Here is an 18,779-nt window from a genome sequence, read left to right on the forward strand (position 1 = left end):
TCTGCAGCAACACGTGGCAGGAGTCACTTCAGCAGTGAATTATGGTCTTTTCAGCAAGGGGAAAAAAATGTAGAAAACACCTATAATCTGCTTTGATTTTTGCTGTGTTCAGCTCAAGTGCTGGAAGCAGAGCAGAAGCTGAAGTGCTGGTGCTTCCCACCGGGAATTATCTGAGTGGAGAGCAGTGGGGGTGTAGGCCAGGTAGGATGTGGTGACAGTGAGTGTAAACTCTGGGAGGCTGTGCTGCAGATTTTATCACTGCCTTTCCCTTGGACCCTTTCTGGGTGTTCCCTCCCAGTGTTTATCCACCCCTTTCAAAAAACTCTCCCTAAAGATGGGGCTTCTGCTGTCACAGGCTCCATCTAGCAGCAGTGAAACACCAGGGAGATGCTTCAGGTGATCAGTCTGGTGGTAATGGTAATTTCTGGCCAGAGGTAACGGGGATGGTGGGAAGGTCAGAGTCAAAGGAATTGGTGGCTCAGCCACAGGGATAAGGCAGAGTCCTTCCTCCTGCTTCTTCTGGAGGGAGGAAAAAGATGTCACCATGGCTTCCTTGGCAGTCTGTGAGCAAGAAACAGCAGCACTTGGTGCTTTAGAGATGCCACCTTGGCTTGAAACAAGATACTGAGTGCAGAGCAAAGAGGTGATGATGGCTGTGTGTGCAAGGCTGTATCTCCTCCTGCAAGTGATCCCTGCTCAGGGAGGAGGCTTCATAGCAAGACCTGGTCATTTCAAGCTTGCTGGTTTGCAGAGCAGGAGATGTGAGGTAGTTGGAGGCTTTCCTGGGGGAATGGTTGCTTTTCCTGTCTGTCCCAGCTGCTTCAGGGGGTGTTTCACCCTCTGCAGCACTGCAGTTTTCACAGGACCAAGGCAAGGGGTGCAGAGTTGAGCACAGAGACACCAGGACAGGAGACATCAGGAGAAAAATGCTCCTGCTGAGTTTGTGAAAATCACCACGATGCAAAGCACAGCCTCACACTGGGAAGTGAATCTGCTGGCACAGTGTTTGCAGGGGAATTTGTCCTCCTCGTGTCCCCACCCTGGGTTCCTGCATGCTGCCCCCTCTTTGGGGAGGGGCATCCTTTCAGGCCCCTCATGCCTCACATCTTGGCTTTTGCTGGGTCACCCCTTCTCCTCTTTTGGTGCTCCTAGTTCTGATGGACTGGGTTTTACCTTTGGAGAGATATGTGCTTTGCTAGCAGCAGAGTTAATACACTTCTATAGCCCCATCGCTCACAGCTGGCTGCTCTTCCCTGTCAGGGAGGTGGAAAAAACTTCCTTCCCTGGCAACAAGATCAAGATTTAAACCATTCCTTGTATTCCTGACAAGCCGTGGCTTGTGGGCTTTTAAAGTCACCAGTCCTCCATTTCTTTACTTTTTATTGTGGTGATCTCTTGAGTTAGGAGCACTAGGAATGTTTTCTGGTTGGTGATGGAGAAGAGTCAAAATTATCATCTCCCACACTTGTGCTGGGTCCTGAGAGGCAGAGGGGTGTTGCTGTTGGTGGGAATGCTGCCTGGAGCAGGGACTCTTACACCCCTGTTCTTACAAATGGACTCAAGGCATCTGGCACTGCTTTTATGTGTTATGTTATGCTTCTGTAGATGGCAGGGCTGTTTTGAGGTTTATGGGAAGGCTAATCTACCTGTCTGCATGCTTTATATCAGCTTGGTTCCCAAAGAAGTGCAGAGGCTGGCTGTGAATTTCCAGCCTGCTTTGGTGCTTGGCAGACTTGAGGAGAAATGTTCAGAAATGCTGGTTTGGGAAGTGCATCCCCTCTAAGGCTCAGCCCACACCATGTCCAGGGGTTGGAAATTCCTCCTTTTCCTCACCCCACCGAGGAGGGGGCTCCTCGCTGCCCTGCAATGCAGTTCAGTGAGCACCAAACTCCACTGCAGCCCACTCTGCCTGCTGCCAGCACTGCAGAGATCCCAGCCAGAGCTCTCCAGCCCTTTGCCTGGAGCTTGGCTCTGCAGCAAGGTCTGTGCTGTGCCCCATGGACCCCCTCACGGTGCAAGTGTTTTCCTTTAGGCTGTACAGTTCTAAAGGAAGAGTGGGTTTAACATCAGGTGGCTGCATGGATCTTCTGTTCCACCTTGTTTTCCCCCTTTCCTGCTCCTCCTGCTCCTCATCACATCAACCCCGTGGGGTTTCAGGGCTGGATTCCTTGCCAGCAGAGATCAGACCTGCTCTGGGGTGATTTGATTTCGCAAATACCATATCAGCTGAAGGGAATCCATTGTTTGTGTGGCATAGCAGAGGAGCTTGGCTCCGTGTGCTCTCCTGGAAGAGCAGCCCACGATGCAGGTGAGGGCTCCTCTGGGTGCAGCCACAGCCACCATGCTCAGCCAGAGTGGCCCTGTCTTTGCCAGGCTGATGCTGGGAAGGGCACAGGGTCATGCTGTGACCGTGGGGTGGATGCTGGCGAAGAAGGGACAAGGATTTTCTGCCTGAGCACAGTCCAGTAGAGAGGGTTAATGTGAACAGGCCAGGGGCTGCTGGCAGGCCCCCTGGCCTGAACCTCGGGCAGTGTTGGGGAGTTGGGGTGGTTTTACACCAGCACAATCAGAATCAGAATTCAGCCCATAATTGTTATGTCTTGGATTGTCCAAAAAAAACCCAAAAAAAGCAGTGCTTATAGTGTAACATCCACCAGTTTAAGTAAGATTAAGTCTTTAATTATTTAGCACTCTGCCACTGCTTGAACCTGATTCAAACTCGGTCATTTCCTTTACCAATACTCTAATTATGTTCTCCTTTTGATCTGCAGGACTGTGTGCAATTAAACCAGTACAAGCTGCAGAGTGAAATAGGCAAGGTATGTACTGGGGCTCATGTGGGTCACACCAGCCTGTGTCACGTGTGAGCAGGGGTGGAAAGGCTGTGCCAGCCCAAGGGACCTCACTAGCCAAGACTCCTTGCACGCTGTGTTTGTTTGGGGGGTTTTTTAATTGTTTTGGAGGGGCTTTTTGCCTTATTAGATTGAGAAAGTTTTGTTCAAGGTCACAGTGGAGCTACTTCCTTTGAAATCTAAATTTATTTTTCCTCCCTCAGAAGGTGGTTAAGCTGGCTCCCTTTCAGAGTGTTGGCTTGCCAAATGTAACACTAAGAGCCTTTGATACATTAATACAACACAACAAGGAAAAAAAAAACCTAAAAAGATGATCAGGGCAGATGCTTGGTCCCTATCAAAACTAGTCAAAGTTTTTACGTCATATGAAATGCTGGTTTAATTCTAGTGCATATTTAAAAGCTGCAGAGTGATTCAAAAGAGATTCCTCTAAAGTTATTTAGAGGTCTGGGCTGGTGAGCAGCTCAGACACCTGCACATTTGGCCACGTGCCACCACTGCAGATGGGTCCACAGGCAGTGGTGCTGTCTGGAAGCTGTGCCTGCCTCTGCAGCTGGAACACTGCAGCCAGAGAAGGCTGCACTCTGAGCTGCAGAGACCTTCACCAGAAGTTAAATTAGCCCAAATGTCTCCAAAGCAAGAGGCCCCAGGCTGTGGGATGGCACCCCCACCATCTGTGCCATGGGCTGTGCATTTGGCTGCTGCCAAGCAGGGAGTAAGGTGGAGGTACCACTGCTGGCACAGCAGATGCCATCCCAAACTCACACACAGCTTCAGACCCACTTACGACTTTTGGATGATTTAATGAGAGTGTGAAACCTTTTCTCAGGTGGATTTGTCCCTGCCTCCTTCCCTGTGGGTCACAGGGTCACCATCTTCCCCAGCAGATGGGCACTGTGAGGTTGGTAGAGGGTCTGCTGTGCTTCTGGGTCAGCCAGATGGCTTCTTAGTCTCCTCTGAGACCAGAACCTTATTTCAACTCTCCGTGAAGTCAAGAGAAATATTTTGAAGGCTCTGGTGTTCACCCCGCTCATTTATTGCACAGGCATCTGTCAGGGATAATACCTGGTCATGTCTCACTTGCATAAAATGAGTGTTTACTTGGAACTTTGAAAAACCAGCAGTTTGGATGGAGCTTGGCTTTAGGCTGTCCCTGGAGCAGCAGTCCAGGTCTGCATCTGCCTGGGCAGCATGTGGTTGGTGGAAAAGGAAAGATGTTCATGCAGAATTTCCAAATTTGCACCAAAAAAAAAATCTGCTGGGAAGTTTTTGTCTCTGCTCCCCACCCCTGTCTGAGTTCAGACAGACATGGGGGTTTTGGCTCAGGGCAGGAGGTGATGGGCTCAGCTCCTCCAGACAGCGATAATCCTCCAGTATTGATCAACAATCAATAATAGTGCCCCGTGGCTCCAACAGAGCTGCCAACACACAACCATGCTGTAGGGTCACGTCACCTGCAGACTGCTCACTGGTCAGTTATAGTCTGGGGCCTTGAGAGTTGTTTTTTTTCCCCAACAAGAAGATGGGGTGAAGCTGCTGATCTGACTGTGCAATTGCTGTTTGTTTGTAGGGTTCCTACGGCGTTGTGAAACTGGCCTACAACGAGAACGACGACAAGTATTACGTAAGTGTGTCTCTCCTCTTGCTCCTCTTTGCTGCTGCTGTTCCCTCCCTGAGAGCTGGGTCCTCTCTCTCTACCTGGCTGCTTTCAGCATGTGCATTTGTGATTTGGGGTGGCTGGTGAGGAGCTGAGGCTCCCGCTGGGCACGGAGCTGTGTGCGGGAGGGGACCGGGTGGGTGCCTTATGTAACAGGCAGGCTGCAGAAACATCTTGCTGATTTGCCTTGGCATTTTCTAGCTATGAAGCAGGTCACCTGAAATTAGAGGCATGTGGGTGGTGGTATTCAGCACCTGCTGTGCATTGGAAGCCTGGCCTGGAATGAGCAGGCGTGTTTTGTAAGGGAAAGGGGGCGTTTCTCCCCCGTTTCTCTTCAGAAAAATGCTGAACAGTGTGGTGTGGCTGGGCAGTGCCAGGCTCCCTGCATCTCACCCCCTTGGGGGTGCCTGGGGGATACTGAACGAGCCTCACTGTCAGGGCATGAGGTGTAGGGTGCAAGACAGAAGGCAAATCTTGGGATTTAACGAAGCCGGAGTTGGAGAGTTTCATTTTCCAAAAGGCCACTCTTGCTGAAGGCTCCTGCTCTGTGTCTCCCCTTTCAGAGGCAGCTGAATCCCAACCATCCCAGCTGGCATTCCTGTGAAATTCGCCTGCAGATATGCTCATGTCCCTGGGCTTGCCCTGTGGCTTGTTTTGCTCAGGCTGAGAGCAGGAGCTGTAAGGAAGGATAACCTCCTTGCTATGTGTGGCTGTGCCTGGAGGCTTCTGGAAAGAGCTTCCAGCAGCTTCTGATGGATCCCAGGACAGGAATCTGCTGAGCAGAGCTGTGTGGTTGCAGTGCTGTTGAACCTCAACCCAACACAGCCCTGATGAGCTGCTGCTCCACGCTGCATTCGGTGAGAGTGTCCTGTTGTTGCTGCTGCATGTGGGTGAAAATGGGCCCATCAGAGCACCCAGGCAGTCCCCTGTGCTGCTGCTTGTCCTGCTGGCCTTGGGACAAAGGGGAATGTGCTGTGGAACATAAAGCATGCTCATTCCCCACTGCTCCCCAGATAGTTTTTCCTCCCTGACTCTTTATTGCAAGTGACACACCAGGTTGCAAGGGTCAGGTGGGAATTGTATGCCTGTGGGTATTCCTTAGGCTTTCTGTGCTCCCAGCAGGCATGAAACTGCAGCAGGAATGTCTTGAAATGAAGGATGGAAGAGATGAGACAAAAATCTGGACAAGGTGCCCTGGAGCTGGCCAAGGAAAGGAGCCACAATTCTTTCCATCTCCCGTCCTTTCCAAGCTGATTCACAGCTGCACCGGAGCTTTTTCCAATGGCTCCTTTTCTCTGCTGCCCTCCAAATCCTCCCTGCCATGCCCTGCAGCAGGATGGTTTGTTCTGCAGAGAGTGATGGTGCCAGCCCTGGCTTCCCTGATCCATCTGTCCCACCAGCACAGGCATGCCAGCACCAGTGGCACAGAGTGGGAATGCATCACACCCAGAAATCATGTTTATTTCCAGCTGAAAATACTTTTCCTTTGGAAACTGTAATCCTTACATTTTGGCACTGCCCCTTTTGTTCAGGAAATCCCACTGAGCTACCCGGTGGTGGGCAGGGCATCTGTTACAGCTCGCCAGGGGAGAGCTGTGTTTAGGATAGCATTGCCTGCTGCATTCCTGTCCCTGGTTTGGATGCAGATTAACCCCATGGATGTAGATTTAGCTGGTCAAATCAAAACCAGAAGTGAAAGCTTGTTTGCAGGTTAGCCTCCTGTGTTAGTTAATCCCCACTTAATCTTGGTTTCTAATCTAAGCAAACACTTTAGAGGTGCTGCAGCCTGGGAGGGGCACCGTGCCGGGGGCTGTTTGAGCCTCAGCTGAGGGCAGGCAGGGCACAAAGACCCCCCAGTGCCAGCCCTGCAGGGGTGTGCTCTTTGCTTCGCCCCATCCTCCTTTTGGGGTTGAGCTGGATCCCAGCTGGGATCCTGAGGCTGTGGAGGTGATCCTAGGAGGTGGATGGAGGGCTGGGCCCGGGGCTGCGTGTGGCTGTGCTGGGCACAGGGAGCTGCCCGCTTCCCCAGCTGCAGTCACATCCTCATCCTCCCAGCCACCTGTGCTTGTGTTTTCTGGGAGCTCAAGCTCTGATGGAGACACCTCTGCTTTTTCTGAGACATTAATCCAGCTCAGGAGCTGGCAGACTTTTCAGGGCAGAGAAACAGTGCTGATTGCACTGACCCTGAGCTCTCCCAGAGCTGAGACAACCTCCATCCTGCCCTGCCTATCCTTCCCATCCCGGGCTGTTCCTCAGCAGTGCACCCTGACCCCCGGGGGTACCTAATGATACTTACAGCAGTTAATAGAAGCAATTGTGATTCTGAAAGTTGGGAAGGGGCTTTTCTGTGTGCCTGTGTTCCCCCCGATTTAGCTGTGGATGGTTTTTTGTTTCGGTGGTGAAAAACAGCCCTTGGTTGGTGTTTAGTGAGCAAGGCCAGGTTGGATGGGGCTCGGAGCACTCTGGTCTAATGAAAGGTGTCCTTGCCCATGGCAGGGAGTTGGAACTGATGATCTGTAAGCTCCCTTCCAGCCCAAACCACTCTATGATATTCTGTTTCAATAACTGATTTGCACTGGTTCAGCATCAGAGTCAGGGTGTTGCTGCCTTCTTTATTGTCTTTAAGCTAATGTGCTGCAATAAGAAGGACCAAAATTGTAAAGAAATAGGGAAAAAATTATTTGGGAGTATATTTCAGAGTGTGGCTCCTGATTCTTGCTGAGCTGTGGGACCCTTTGCTAGCTCCCTTCAAAAAGGCAGAGTTTATAGGGAGCAAGGACTGAATACAGCTCCTGTCAAAGCAAAAGGAAAGATTGCTGCTGCTTTAATGCATTTCAGATCTGGCCTAGAATTAGGAAAAACTCTCAAGAAAAAAATTCAATCACCACATTTGGGAAAAAATGTAGATGGGTCGTGTTTACTTTGTGGGTTTTTTTACCTTCCATTAAAGATGAGGGAATGCTTCTAAGAGCTTTGCCCTTGGTTGCTGTGAGTGCCCGCAGTGCCTGGGAGGGCTGTAAAGTGTCCTGGCTCACAGCAGTGGATGCAGGGAATGTGTCAGACCATGGAAACTGGAATTTCTGCACCAGATATGTGACCCAGTGCTCCCTCCAAGGAGGAGGCCCCACTGGAAAGCAGAGCTGGCTGCCAGAGCAGAGGACCCTGCTGCTCCTGGGGCACATGAAGCTGTTACAGCAGCTCCTGTGGGGCTCTGCCAAGGAACCCTTTACACTGGAAAGGTTTCAGTGGCTCAGTTTGAAGGAGATGCTTTGACGATGACTAGGGGAAAAATCAAAGGCCAAGTTCTGTGAAAAGGCAGCAAATAAAAAGCAAAGGCAAATGTGTCCAAGGAGAGATCTAGACTGGAATCATTGTGCTGATGGAATTTGATTCTTTGATGCCTCAGGTCATGTCTTCCTCCTATTTTCAATCTTTAAATCAGCTTGCAAAGAAAAGTGGTTATGATGGGCATTTGTTATGCTACTGCTGGAATAAGGCAATAGCATTCAGGTTGTCAGTGGATTTTTCTTTTTTTCATCCTTTTTAAATCTTGTTTCTTAGGAAACAAGATTTGTGTGATTGTGCTCTCTGCCTCTGTACCTAACACTCTTTGCATGGAGGGCTGTTTCCTACCAAGTCTCTGTGATGGGGAGAAATTCCTTCCAAGTTCATGCCTGAAGTTTATTCCTTCCAAGGAATGCCTGAACAAAGGGCTGCTGCTGAGAAGGTGTCCAGCAACAAGCCTTGAACTTTCCAGCCCCTGGAGAATCCACTTTGGTTGCCATCCAAGCGGAAAGGGAAGACACAGCTCCTGTGTTTCTCATCCTCTTGCTCACATAACAGCTGCTGAACCACTGCCAGCGGCACTCCAGAGTGGTGGGGAGCAGGGAAGTGATCTCTGGCTTACTCTAACACCTCGTGCTGTTCAGCTGAGGGCCTGTGAGGGGCTGGGTCACCCGGGGTAACAGCAGGATCCTCGGGAGGCAGCTGGAGCCAGGCGAGCTCCAGGACTGCATCCCTGCTGTGGTGGCACAGCCTGATGATGGAACTCTGCTGATGGGACATGAGGTGACAAACACAGGAGCAGGATTTTAAGGCCGTGGCAGCTAAGCCTGTCTGGTTTAGGATTTTCTTTCAGTTCATAACACTCCTCTTTCCCAGCAGAGCTTCCCTCTCAGCTGCTTTGCCTGAGGGATGTTGTTGTTAGGCAGGAGAGGTGAAGAAGGGCTGGAAACACTCTCTGGTCTGTTCAGCATTCCCACAATGTGCCCTCATGCACTAGAAGAGGATTTAGGTGGTTAGTAGGGACCTTTGAGCAGCATCCCACTCCCCCGAGGGCTCTAGGCAGGGACTGTGCACAGGCTTCTACCCTTGCAGTACAAATCTCTCCCTTAGCAAATAAAATGTCATTCTAAGCACTGTGAGAGCATCACCAAGGACAGGTGATAAGTTCACTTGGCTCAATCATTTTGTCACCCTTCCCTCCCATAACTAATGGTCATTTTCATTACCCACAGCTTGTGGGCTCGCTGTTGTGAAAGCTGCTGTGTCACAGGCATTCCTCCTCCCCATAAGCCTGGGATCTCCTTTCCCTTAGGCAGCTTCCCTGTGGTTTCCAGCTGTAAACTTGATAGGAAGAGAGCAGTCGACTTAGATAATAAACATACATCAGAGAAAAGCACACGGTTCCTGCTGTTTCTCAAAGGGAAATGTCAAGGTCCATGTCCATGTGTGAATAGTCGGGAGGAGGATGTGTGGAGGAAATCTCCAGGCTCCCTCTTTTCCTGAGGAGACTGAAGCAGCACTTGCCTGTGCAAAGGGAAAATCCCGCAGCTTGGCTCTGAGCTGGTTCTTTATCAGAAAGGCATTATCTGGGTAATTAGCTCTGCCTGTGAGCACAAATGTCTTTGGCTCTGTCACACATGTGAGCCAGGAAGGAGAGGTTTGCTGAAGCATCCCTGAGATGCTCCCATTACAGCAGCCACAATTCAGGAGGAAGCCTGGTCCTGCCAGCTCACTGTAATTAAAGTGAGGCTTCACAGCCACGTGTCTTCCTCTCTGCTCTTGTGATAATTAAGTGGTTCTGGCCTGTTGTACGATGAACTTTGCTTTTTGTCCCCGTTTGAGTTTGTCAGCGCAGAGGGACAAGTCCTCTCTTCTGGCCCAGCCCTGCTTGTGCAGTAGCAGACACTGGTGCTTCAAAACTGGTATAAGCATATCCTGGTGCTTCCTTCCCAGCAGTAGTGGTGGTTTGAGTCAACTCCTACATAGGTGAGTCAACTCAGCTATGATGCAGTAACCCCCCATTGCCCCTCAAGGGTCCTTCAAGGAGTTTGGGTGACAGCAGCAGCTCCTGTTCCCTCCATTTCTGCCCCTGAGAGCAAGTGTCTTAGCTGTTGCTCCTCTCTGTACCTTCCTGCTCCCTCCAGCTTGTCCTGGAAAGGACTATCCTGATGTGGTAACGGCTGGTGGTGATGGTTCAGTTCCTCAGGCTGAGGCCCCCATGCTCCCAAACTTGGGAGCTTTCAGCAGCAAATGGCATCTTCTATTTTGTCCTTTTTCTAAAGCTCCTTGCCAGAAGGCAGCAAGGACTCAAGATGGGATTGGAGCAAGAGGAGCATTCTCCCCCTGGGTTGGCACTGGTTGAAAGAGAAATGGATGTACCAATTCCTTTGATTTTTCTCATAAATTTTCATTATGGAGAGATAAAAGTGGGAAGCGTGGGAAGTCCTCCAGGCTTGGTCCTGGCCGTATTTGGAGGTGGTTGTGCACATCTTGGATCCTCTTTCAGCAGACCATGAGTCATTTGGCTGCCTGTGTTGGACACAGAGCTGTGCTAAGTCAAAGATAAGCACTTCTGAGTCTGTCTCTCAACACCATCGTTTCTAACAGTTGTTTTGGAGCTGTCAGGAGGGATTGAAACACTGCATAGTGTCTCTTCTCAATTACATGGGTGCAAATCCAGAGGATTTCACTGGATCAGCACCAAAAATAACAATCCTTTCATCAAGCCATGAACCTGGCTGCACTGGGAGCACTGATGGGAGGTGGGAATGCTTGGACGTGTGGTGCCATCATTGTCAGGAGTCAGGAGCAACTTGGGAAGGAGCTCACTGGAATGAGTTTGGTGACCTGTTCCTGGTATAGGCATTAAAACAGACAGAGAGACCCTGTCTCTGTGGTCCTAATGCAAAATTCCTGGGCATTGACTGTGTCCTGCAGGACTCCTTGGTTTGTAAGCTTTTGTAGGGATCACTCCAGTTTGAATTACATATTGGATGCTGTATTAATAGGAGTAACTGCTTAGGGGAAGGAGCAAGTGACCATCCCAGCTCCTGGAAGCACAGACTGTGTTCCTGAGCAAATTGTACCATGAGCTGGTTTCTCATTAAATATTCATCTGCTGGGCCACTCGGGGCATTTGAGTGGCCCTCCAAAAGGTTATTAATGCACAGAGCAGATGGAGGCACAAGGACTGTTTATTAAATTCAGATTGCCTTTTGCCACTATGCTAATGCCAGCTGGATGGCAGGGAGAATTACCCTGATCCCTTCCCACACCTCAGCTGCCTGAGTTCAGTTTCCTTCTTACACCCCCTGACAACACAAAACATAAGATGAAGCAGCCTTGAAGTGGCTCTGACCTGGAGCATGGCAGTAACATCATCCAGAACAGTGGGTCAGCCGGGGAAACCCACCTCTTCCCTCAAGCTTCTGCCCCAAATGCAGAAATTTGCAGAAATTTGGCTCATTTTTCTTTGTCAGTTTGAAAATAAATTGACATTTTCCATGGGGAAAAATGACTGGAACCAATGGTTAGCAGTGCTTTCAGGAAAGCCTGGGTCAGGGTCTGTGTTGGGGCCACCACTAACCAGGACCCTTCTCTAGGTTGAGGAGCAGCCCTGAGCCAGTCCCTGATGGCCAGCATACTCCCAGGTCACAGCAATCAGCTCTTTGGCTCTTGTTCAGCTTTAACGCTGCTTTTTCTTCTCCCTCCAGGCTATGAAAGTCCTCTCCAAAAAGAAGCTCTTGAAGCAGTATGGATTTCCACGTGGGTATCTCACATGTAGAGCTCTGCCTGTTGTCCTCAGCCAAATCTCTCAATGTAGAAACATTGTCTGCAAGGACTGCAGAACGTGGCCTCCTATGAAAGCTGCCCGTGTAGTTGGGAGCTGGTTAAAATGCGGGGGGTGGTGAGGGGGCAGATACAGCCACAGAGAAATTCAAACACCCACTAATGAGATTCCTGGCTCGGATTTTTGTGAGTCTCTTTGAAGTGGCGACTCTTCCACGTTCATGTCCATTTATGAAGCCTCATTAAGCACTGGAAGTGAGGCAGGGTATTCCCCTTCCTTTCAGAGTCTCTTCTACCCCTGGCATAGCACCTGGTGCAGGCTGGGATGCCCCAGACCCATCTGGGAAGCTGGGAGCAGCTGGTCTGAATGGGACTTGGAGATCTCAGCTCCAGGTGGGAGACTGCAAGTCTTTGGGATGAGAACAAGGTGATGAGATCTTCCAGAATAGCTGGAGGTACATGCAGAGGGGCCAGTGGCTGCTCATCCTGCTGGTGCTGCTGCCAAGTGAGGAATTCTTTGCTGTGCTGTCACACTTGCAGGTCGGCCTCCTCCCAGAGGGTCAAAAGCCTCCTCAGGAGAGCAGCCCAAACCCATGGCACCCCTGGACAGAGTCTACCAGGAAATAGCCATCCTAAAGAAGCTGGACCACATCAATATCGTTAAGCTGATAGAGGTGAGCTGCTTCTCCACCCTGAGTTGATGCTGAATAAAGTCTGGTTTGTATTGCAACAAGAGGATTTTTCTTCAGCTGCTCCTTTTTCAGCCAGAACTGATTTAAAAGAGACGTTCAGAAATTTAGGCTGGCGATTCCAAGCAAAGCCTTACTGACTGTGCAGGACAAACTGCACACTCACCCTGTGCTCTGGGCTGGTGCCCAGGAGAAGGCAGCTCACTGTGCTGGTCGAAATAGCAGTGAGCTTTGATCGCTGAAACTTGTGTGCAGACAAGCCTGGGAAGGTGCACAAGTGCAAGGCTTCAGTGCCATTTTCATTATTGACTGAGGTCAGTCTAGGACAAGCAGTGCCTTTATTGGTAGGCTGTTTCTCCAAATACAGGCAGAAGCCCAGATTTTTCTGGAGACAGGAAAATCTCTCCTCCAAAACCCCACTCTCCGCAGGACTCTCTAAATATTAGCCTAAATTGTTCCCAGTGTTCTGCAGCTCAGCACAGTGTACTGGGAGTGTAACTTGCTTAAAAATCTTTTTTCCTGCTGTTTTTCACTTTTTTTCCTCTTTCCTCTGTGATCTCTCAGGTCCTTGATGATCCTGCAGAGGACAACTTGTACATGGGTATGTGAGTCTCATAAACTAACAGAACCATCTGGGCTTAGGCCTGGTGATGCAAGTGACACGTACCAGGACTCGGGGTCAATACGGGAGGAAACTTGTGCCAACTTCAGCAGACTTATTTTTTTCTGCCAAGTTAAAACGCCTGTAAATGCAGCTGGGATGGAAAGGCCCCGTGCAGTAGGGTAAGGCAACCTTGTGTCAGTACAGCTGTGCACATCTCTTTGCCATGGGGACACTAAAAAGGCCTGACAGCTGCTCTGCCCTCCCCTCTGTAGAGCTAGTTCCAATCCCGGAGCCAGGAGGGAAGAGAAGGGTGCAGGATGGTTTCCTTGTCTTCCTGCTGTGAAACTTCTCCGGGCTGTGGACAGTGGTAGTGACTCCAGAGTCACTCCAGTCTTGTCTGGGGGTGTTCCCTGTGACCCCTGCAGAGACTCTGAGCTCCCTGGTCAGCCTCAGGACCTCCTACGGGAGCAGCACTCCTGCCTTTGGTGGGGAAGCCATGCCTGACTGGGTGCTTACGCAGAGGGCGAGGGAATTCCACCCATTTTGTCTTCCTCTCCTCCAAACCCTGAAAGTGCCAGCCACAGCCTAATCCCCATTTGGGTAAAACATTGAGGGACAGGCCTGGGAGGCCCTGAAGTGCCCTCTGAGATAGGCTGGAGGAGGGGATGACTGACCCTTTTACATCTCTGCTTCCCCAAACTGTTTCCTGATGAAGCAGGTTCAAAGACTGCTCCTCATGAAATAATTATGGGACACTTTTGAAGCTGCTGTGAAGGAGGACTCTGCCTAGCAAATGCAGTAATTTGCCTTTGAAAGGCCACTTTTCCCTTTGGGCTGAAGCCCCAGTGGCATCTGGCAGCATCTCAAAGTGATGGCACTCGTGGTGGGGAGGGTGACTGAGGCTGTTGTTTGAAGGCCTGAACTCCTGGGGATGGAGGAAAGGGGAGAGATGAGGTAGAAAGCTGCAGAGGGGGGAAAAAACCCCAAACCTAAACCAAGCTCTACCTGTGGAGTGAGAGAACCATCCCAGAAACAGCAGCAACAGCAGCAGGACAGGAGGGGAGTCTCCTGGTCCTATTGGAGGTTGTGCTGGTCCCTGAGTGACGAGCAATAGCCATGTCCCTGTTGTCCACGTTCCTTCACCCCTTTCCTCTGCCTGGGAGCCCATGAAGTCCAGGCACATCAGGCTCCTGCCTCTGCAGCTCCCTTGGCAGAAGGAGTAGCACCGCTCAGGGCTGAACCTCCTGCAAGTGGGTTTGCTCCCTCCTGCTGCTGCCCCAGCTGATGATTAACTGCACCTTTCTCCTTCCAAAAACGCCCCCCACTGCAAAGCAGATCTAGAGGAAGTGATGTTTGCTCCTGCCTGTGACTGCTGGGGTCAGGCCCTGCTGTGAGCACTTGGCTCTGTGTGGCTGGGATGGGATGTCAGCAGGCACTGAGCAACCTCCAAAGGTAGAGGGTGGTTGAATAGCTAAATGCTTCCACAAGCTGCAGCTTCTTCAGCCTGGAGGGCAAGATGAGCCAATTCAGGCTGCCCTGTTGTGTTTGTATCTTCAGAGGATCCCACACCCTGGTGCTTTGGGGAAGGGATCTGCTCAGATTTTTTTGAGAGGTGCAAGAAATCCCCAAATAACTAATGGGGAAAGAGCTCTCCTGCTCTAGATAAAAGCAGATCCTTCTCCTGTTTGCAGAACAGGGCAGAGCACGATCAGAAAAACACTTTTCCCCAACCTCCTAATCAGACACACAAACTCATGTGCTCTGCAAACCTCGGCTCACACCAGCAAATCCTCTTCAGTCACTCTCACTCACGAGTGTTTGGCTCTGACAGAGCTGTAGCTGTGCTGCTGATTGACACAGCAGAAATGGAGCAGCATGTTCCGACAGCATCTCCTTCACTATCAGCAATTTAGTAGGAATATCACACCAAACACTCTCCCTTGGAGGTACAACAGGGCTCAAATCAACGAGGGCTGACACCCTGAGCAGCAGCACTGTGGTTGATAAATTAGCACCCGCTGTCTCCCTGTACAGAGCTGGCAGGAGGGGGGATATTTGTGCTGAAGAGATGAATATTTTCATTTTGCCTCCTCTGGTGTCCTTGTCACGGGTGAGGGAAGAGAAATGAGTGGAGATAAATTGATTTTGCAGGTATGGGAATGGATGTGTTTTTGTAAGTGATGAATAACAAATAAGCCTGGGCTGCTCTTCTCATTCATTCATGGTTTATTTCCTTTTCTTGCAGTGTTTGACCTCATGAGGAAAGGGTAAGTAGCCCTCCTGGGATCCCTTCTGTTGAAAATTTGGTGTTGGTGTTCATCATCAGGTTCCCATGTGAAATAGAGGTTTGATGTGTCCACTGGGGCAAACCCTGTCTGCAGGGGAGGCAAAACCCAGCTGTAGTTTCCTGTGCCCTGCTACAGCCTGGAACGATGTAGTGAATAGAAATGGGCTGGGAAGACACGTCCTGGTGCCAGACTCTGATCTGCAGAACAACTTCTATGACAGTTCCTCATCAGGTGCCTGGAAGAAAAGGTTTGGATAGGAATATTCTGCTGGGTTCCAGCCACATTGTGGCTTCCTCTGACACAAGGGGTGTGTGGTTGCATCAAGATTTACTTGGCACCTGCTGCCTTGTTTTGCTCTCAGCACTAAGCTCTCATGGTTGGCACTTTTCTTTCGCATAGTGGAAGAGGGGATAAGGTGGTAAGAGGTTCCTCACTGCTCTTGGCTACACCTGCACTGATTCTGCAGCTCTGCAGTCCCAGGGAGGTCACGATTTCTGTGCTTAGCATGGAGGAGATTCCCAGAGGGGTTATTTTTCTCCCTGGCCCCATGAACAGGCTGCCAGCTCCAGTGGGTTGCTGGCAAGAGGCTCCCCAGTCTCCCTGGTGATCAGGCTGATGCCTGTCCTGTCAGAGAGGGAGCTCCTGTAAACAGCTGAGGCTGGGGAACCTGTGTCTCATCCAAGTGCAGCCTGGCTGCCTCTGGCAGGAGGCAATTAGACTCCATTAGTGGCTCTGCCAGCCCTGCTCTCACAATATTTCTCCCTGGTTTCAGCAACAGAAATATGTGCGTAGAAGAGGGAAGGAAGGTGGTGGCAGGAAAATGCACATGGGAGATGAAGGTCATCAATCAAATGGGCAGCAAGGGAGAAGAGGGAAATGCTGCAGGAAGGATTTGCTGCTGGGTGCTGAGGGGAAGAGCCACAGAGCCTGGTTTTGGCAATGGGTTGTTCTCTACCGGGGTTTGGCTTGCCAGGGTGGTGTCCCAGGAGCACTCACTCAAAGGCTGCTCCAGTCAGTGGATGTATGAACAAATGCAAAGCCAAGCTGCTGAGCACAGGCAGGGTCAGCCCCCAGTGCAGTGAATGCTCCAGCCGTTCATCCACAGGGGAACAGGAGATTCTGACTAGCTCTTTGCCCTCAGCTTTCAGCAGGCACAGGCAGAAGAGGGGCTTTTAAAGGAGACTGTGCATCCCTCAACAGTGGCAGCATTTAAAGGAAAGGAGAGGAGAAGCTGACCAGGTAACCTTGGCTGTTCAGGGCTGAATGGCTGAGCTCTGGTGGTGGCTGAACCCTGAGCAGCTAAATAGGTTTTTTAAGCTGTTTAGCACAATGCACTGAAAATATTCCCATTTAACCTTTGGGCCAGTGGTTCATGTCTAGATTGTGCCTCAGTGTAGACGAGCTGCACAATGATACTGCATCAGGACTGAGCCCCAGCAGGCAGAACATGCAGTGCACAGCAACAGGCACTGTCCCCAGTGCTGACTGGGATCTCGTGGGACTGCTGGTGCTCACAGCCATGAGCAGCTTTAGCAGGAAGCCAAAGGCCAGGTCCAGCTTTGTTGTTCTCCCATTAGGACCGTCAGTGAGCAGTGTTTGTCTTATTCTCTGCAGACATCAGCAGTTAATGCTGCTGCTGCTGAGGGCTCTGTGGCTCATGCTGGCTCAGGGACTAGGCAAAGCCACCCACCACTAGCCAAGCTCAGTAATCAAAGCATCAACACATCCAGAAAGAATGGGCACACCTCCATCCTGTGTCACAGCACCCAGAGCCTTTTGGGAGCCTGGCCCTCAGTGCTGGGACATGGTGATGGAGAACGTGTCCCCCAGCAAGGGATGTTAGTGCCCTTCTGCAGAGCACTGAGCTGCTGTCCCTCTTCCCCACAGGCCTGTGATGGAGGTGCCCAGTGAGCAGCCCTTCAGCGAGGAGCAGGCTCGGCTCTACTTCCGAGACATCGTCCTGGGCATCGAGTACTGTGAGTACCCCAGCACCAGCACTGCTCTGCACAGGCTGTGCCTCAGCCCCCTGCTCAGCTGGGGAGGGGCATCTGCACCCTGGGGGGGCTGTTGGATGAGCCAGAGAGGTCCCATGGGGTTGGTGTCGGAGGTGGCCCCGCTCAGCTTTGGGTTTACCCAGGAAGTGTCACGGAACCCTTGGGAAGGTCATCAGGCAAATAGTGCCTCTCTTTTTACTTCCATTTATTTCTTTTTGGAGACTGTCTTTGAAGGCAGTAGCAGAGCCAGAAAATGGGTGTTTGCAGGGTCATGGACTTAGTCAGTCAGGTTCAGCTGGAACAAATCCCTGTCTCTAGCTTAGCAGGGCAAGCACTGGCCGTGCAGAGCTGGTGAGCAGCACAGGGAGGGTGTCTGCCCTTGTCCACCCCTTTTCAGAATCCATCTGAGTGACTCCTGTCACTCAGGGCTGTGGAGTGACAAGAGTCCAGCACTGCTGTGCCCTCCCAGGGAGGTAGTGGGTCAAGTGTGTTCCCAGGCTCTGCCCAGACTCCAGAGCAGGGTTCCTCTCTGTAGCCTGTTTGATTATTGTCACCTTTTTTGGTGACATCTTGTCCCCGTGTGGCTAAGGCCAGGTTCACTGCTGAGTGCCTGTTCTACAGAGTACAGGGAGGCCACAACAGGTCTGTGAATGACAGCAGGGATTTTTCTGGCCCCATTGTCATTGACATGTCCCTGCTGGCACCAACTTGGCAGGGGTGAGCAGAGAGGGGTCCCTGAATTAAAGACAAGGTGGAATGGTCTGTGTGCTGGCATCCTGAAAGCACTTACTGCTTCTGTATCAGCTGCTGGTGAGCTGAGCTTGGCTCTGTGCCTGTTAGATCCTGGTGTCCTCCTTGCAGGCAGCCTCTGTGAGTTCAGTGCCCTCACCACTGACTGCTTCCTCTGCGCACTGATACACTGAAGAACTGCCCATGGTGAATTTGGGGAGGAAGAGGCAGTACAGCTTCTGCAGAGGACATTCCCACCTTGCAGGTCTGATTGTTTTCCAGAGGAGACAACAAATATGTAGATAGAGTTATTCTGTTATTACCTTGTGTTTCAATTGCCAAACAGCTTTTTGATTAGACCCATTAACAGTAGCTCATAAAGCAGCTCCTAAATCTCAGCCCATTTGGATGGGCTCTTGTGGATTAACAGCTAGACAATAAGGAAAGTTGGATTACAGCTTTCACAACTGAGAAAAGTCACCAGAACAGTTAAACAAGAATCCATAATGTGGGCTGGGTTGTTCAGTGTATTCCTAAATGACCAGAAAAAGGGTAGAGAACAGTAAGAGAGGTTGATGGTGGCACTGAGTTATTCAGGATAGTTGTTAGAACTGACTGGGAAGACTGACAGGAAAGTGCCATGATAGCAAGTGATGGCATGATAAAATGACAGATAAAATTCATGTTGCTGACTGGAGGGTAATGCATGAGGGGGAGAAACAACACTGAAAATGCATTCAGTGTGATGGGCTCTAAATTATCTCTTCTCACTCAGGCTTTATCTGGATAGTTCTCTTGAAAATGCCAGCCCATTACTTAGTGACATTCAACAAGGCTAACAAGATTTGGGGAATTATTTAGAATGAAAGAAAGAAAGAAGAAAGTAGGAAAT

At 50.6% G+C, this 18,779-nt stretch overlaps 1 protein-coding gene across 3 annotated transcripts in view; it reads left to right on the forward strand.

Annotated features, from left to right (window-relative positions):
* CAMKK1 (calcium/calmodulin dependent protein kinase kinase 1) overlaps nt 1-18,779 on the forward strand; it is a 94,546-nt gene that overhangs the window by 44,650 nt on the left and 31,117 nt on the right. For all 3 annotated transcript variants that reach the window (XM_066201858.1, XM_066201860.1, XM_066201859.1), the window contains exons 3-9: nt 2,772-2,819; nt 4,423-4,476; nt 11,508-11,559; nt 12,124-12,257; nt 12,837-12,873; nt 15,122-15,143; nt 17,052-17,140. In XM_066201858.1, coding sequence (XP_066057955.1) covers nt 2,772-2,819; nt 4,423-4,476; nt 11,508-11,559; nt 12,124-12,257; nt 12,837-12,873; nt 15,122-15,143; nt 17,052-17,140 — 436 coding nt within the window. The remainder of the gene's footprint in view (nt 1-2,771; nt 2,820-4,422; nt 4,477-11,507; nt 11,560-12,123; nt 12,258-12,836; nt 12,874-15,121; nt 15,144-17,051; nt 17,141-18,779) is intronic.

Source organism: Chamaea fasciata, unplaced genomic scaffold, assembly GCF_029207755.1.
Source record: "Chamaea fasciata isolate MVZ Bird 193981 ecotype frontalis unplaced genomic scaffold, bChaFas1.0.hap1 SCAF_21, whole genome shotgun sequence".
Taxonomy (NCBI): domain Eukaryota; kingdom Metazoa; phylum Chordata; class Aves; order Passeriformes; family Sylviidae; genus Chamaea; species Chamaea fasciata.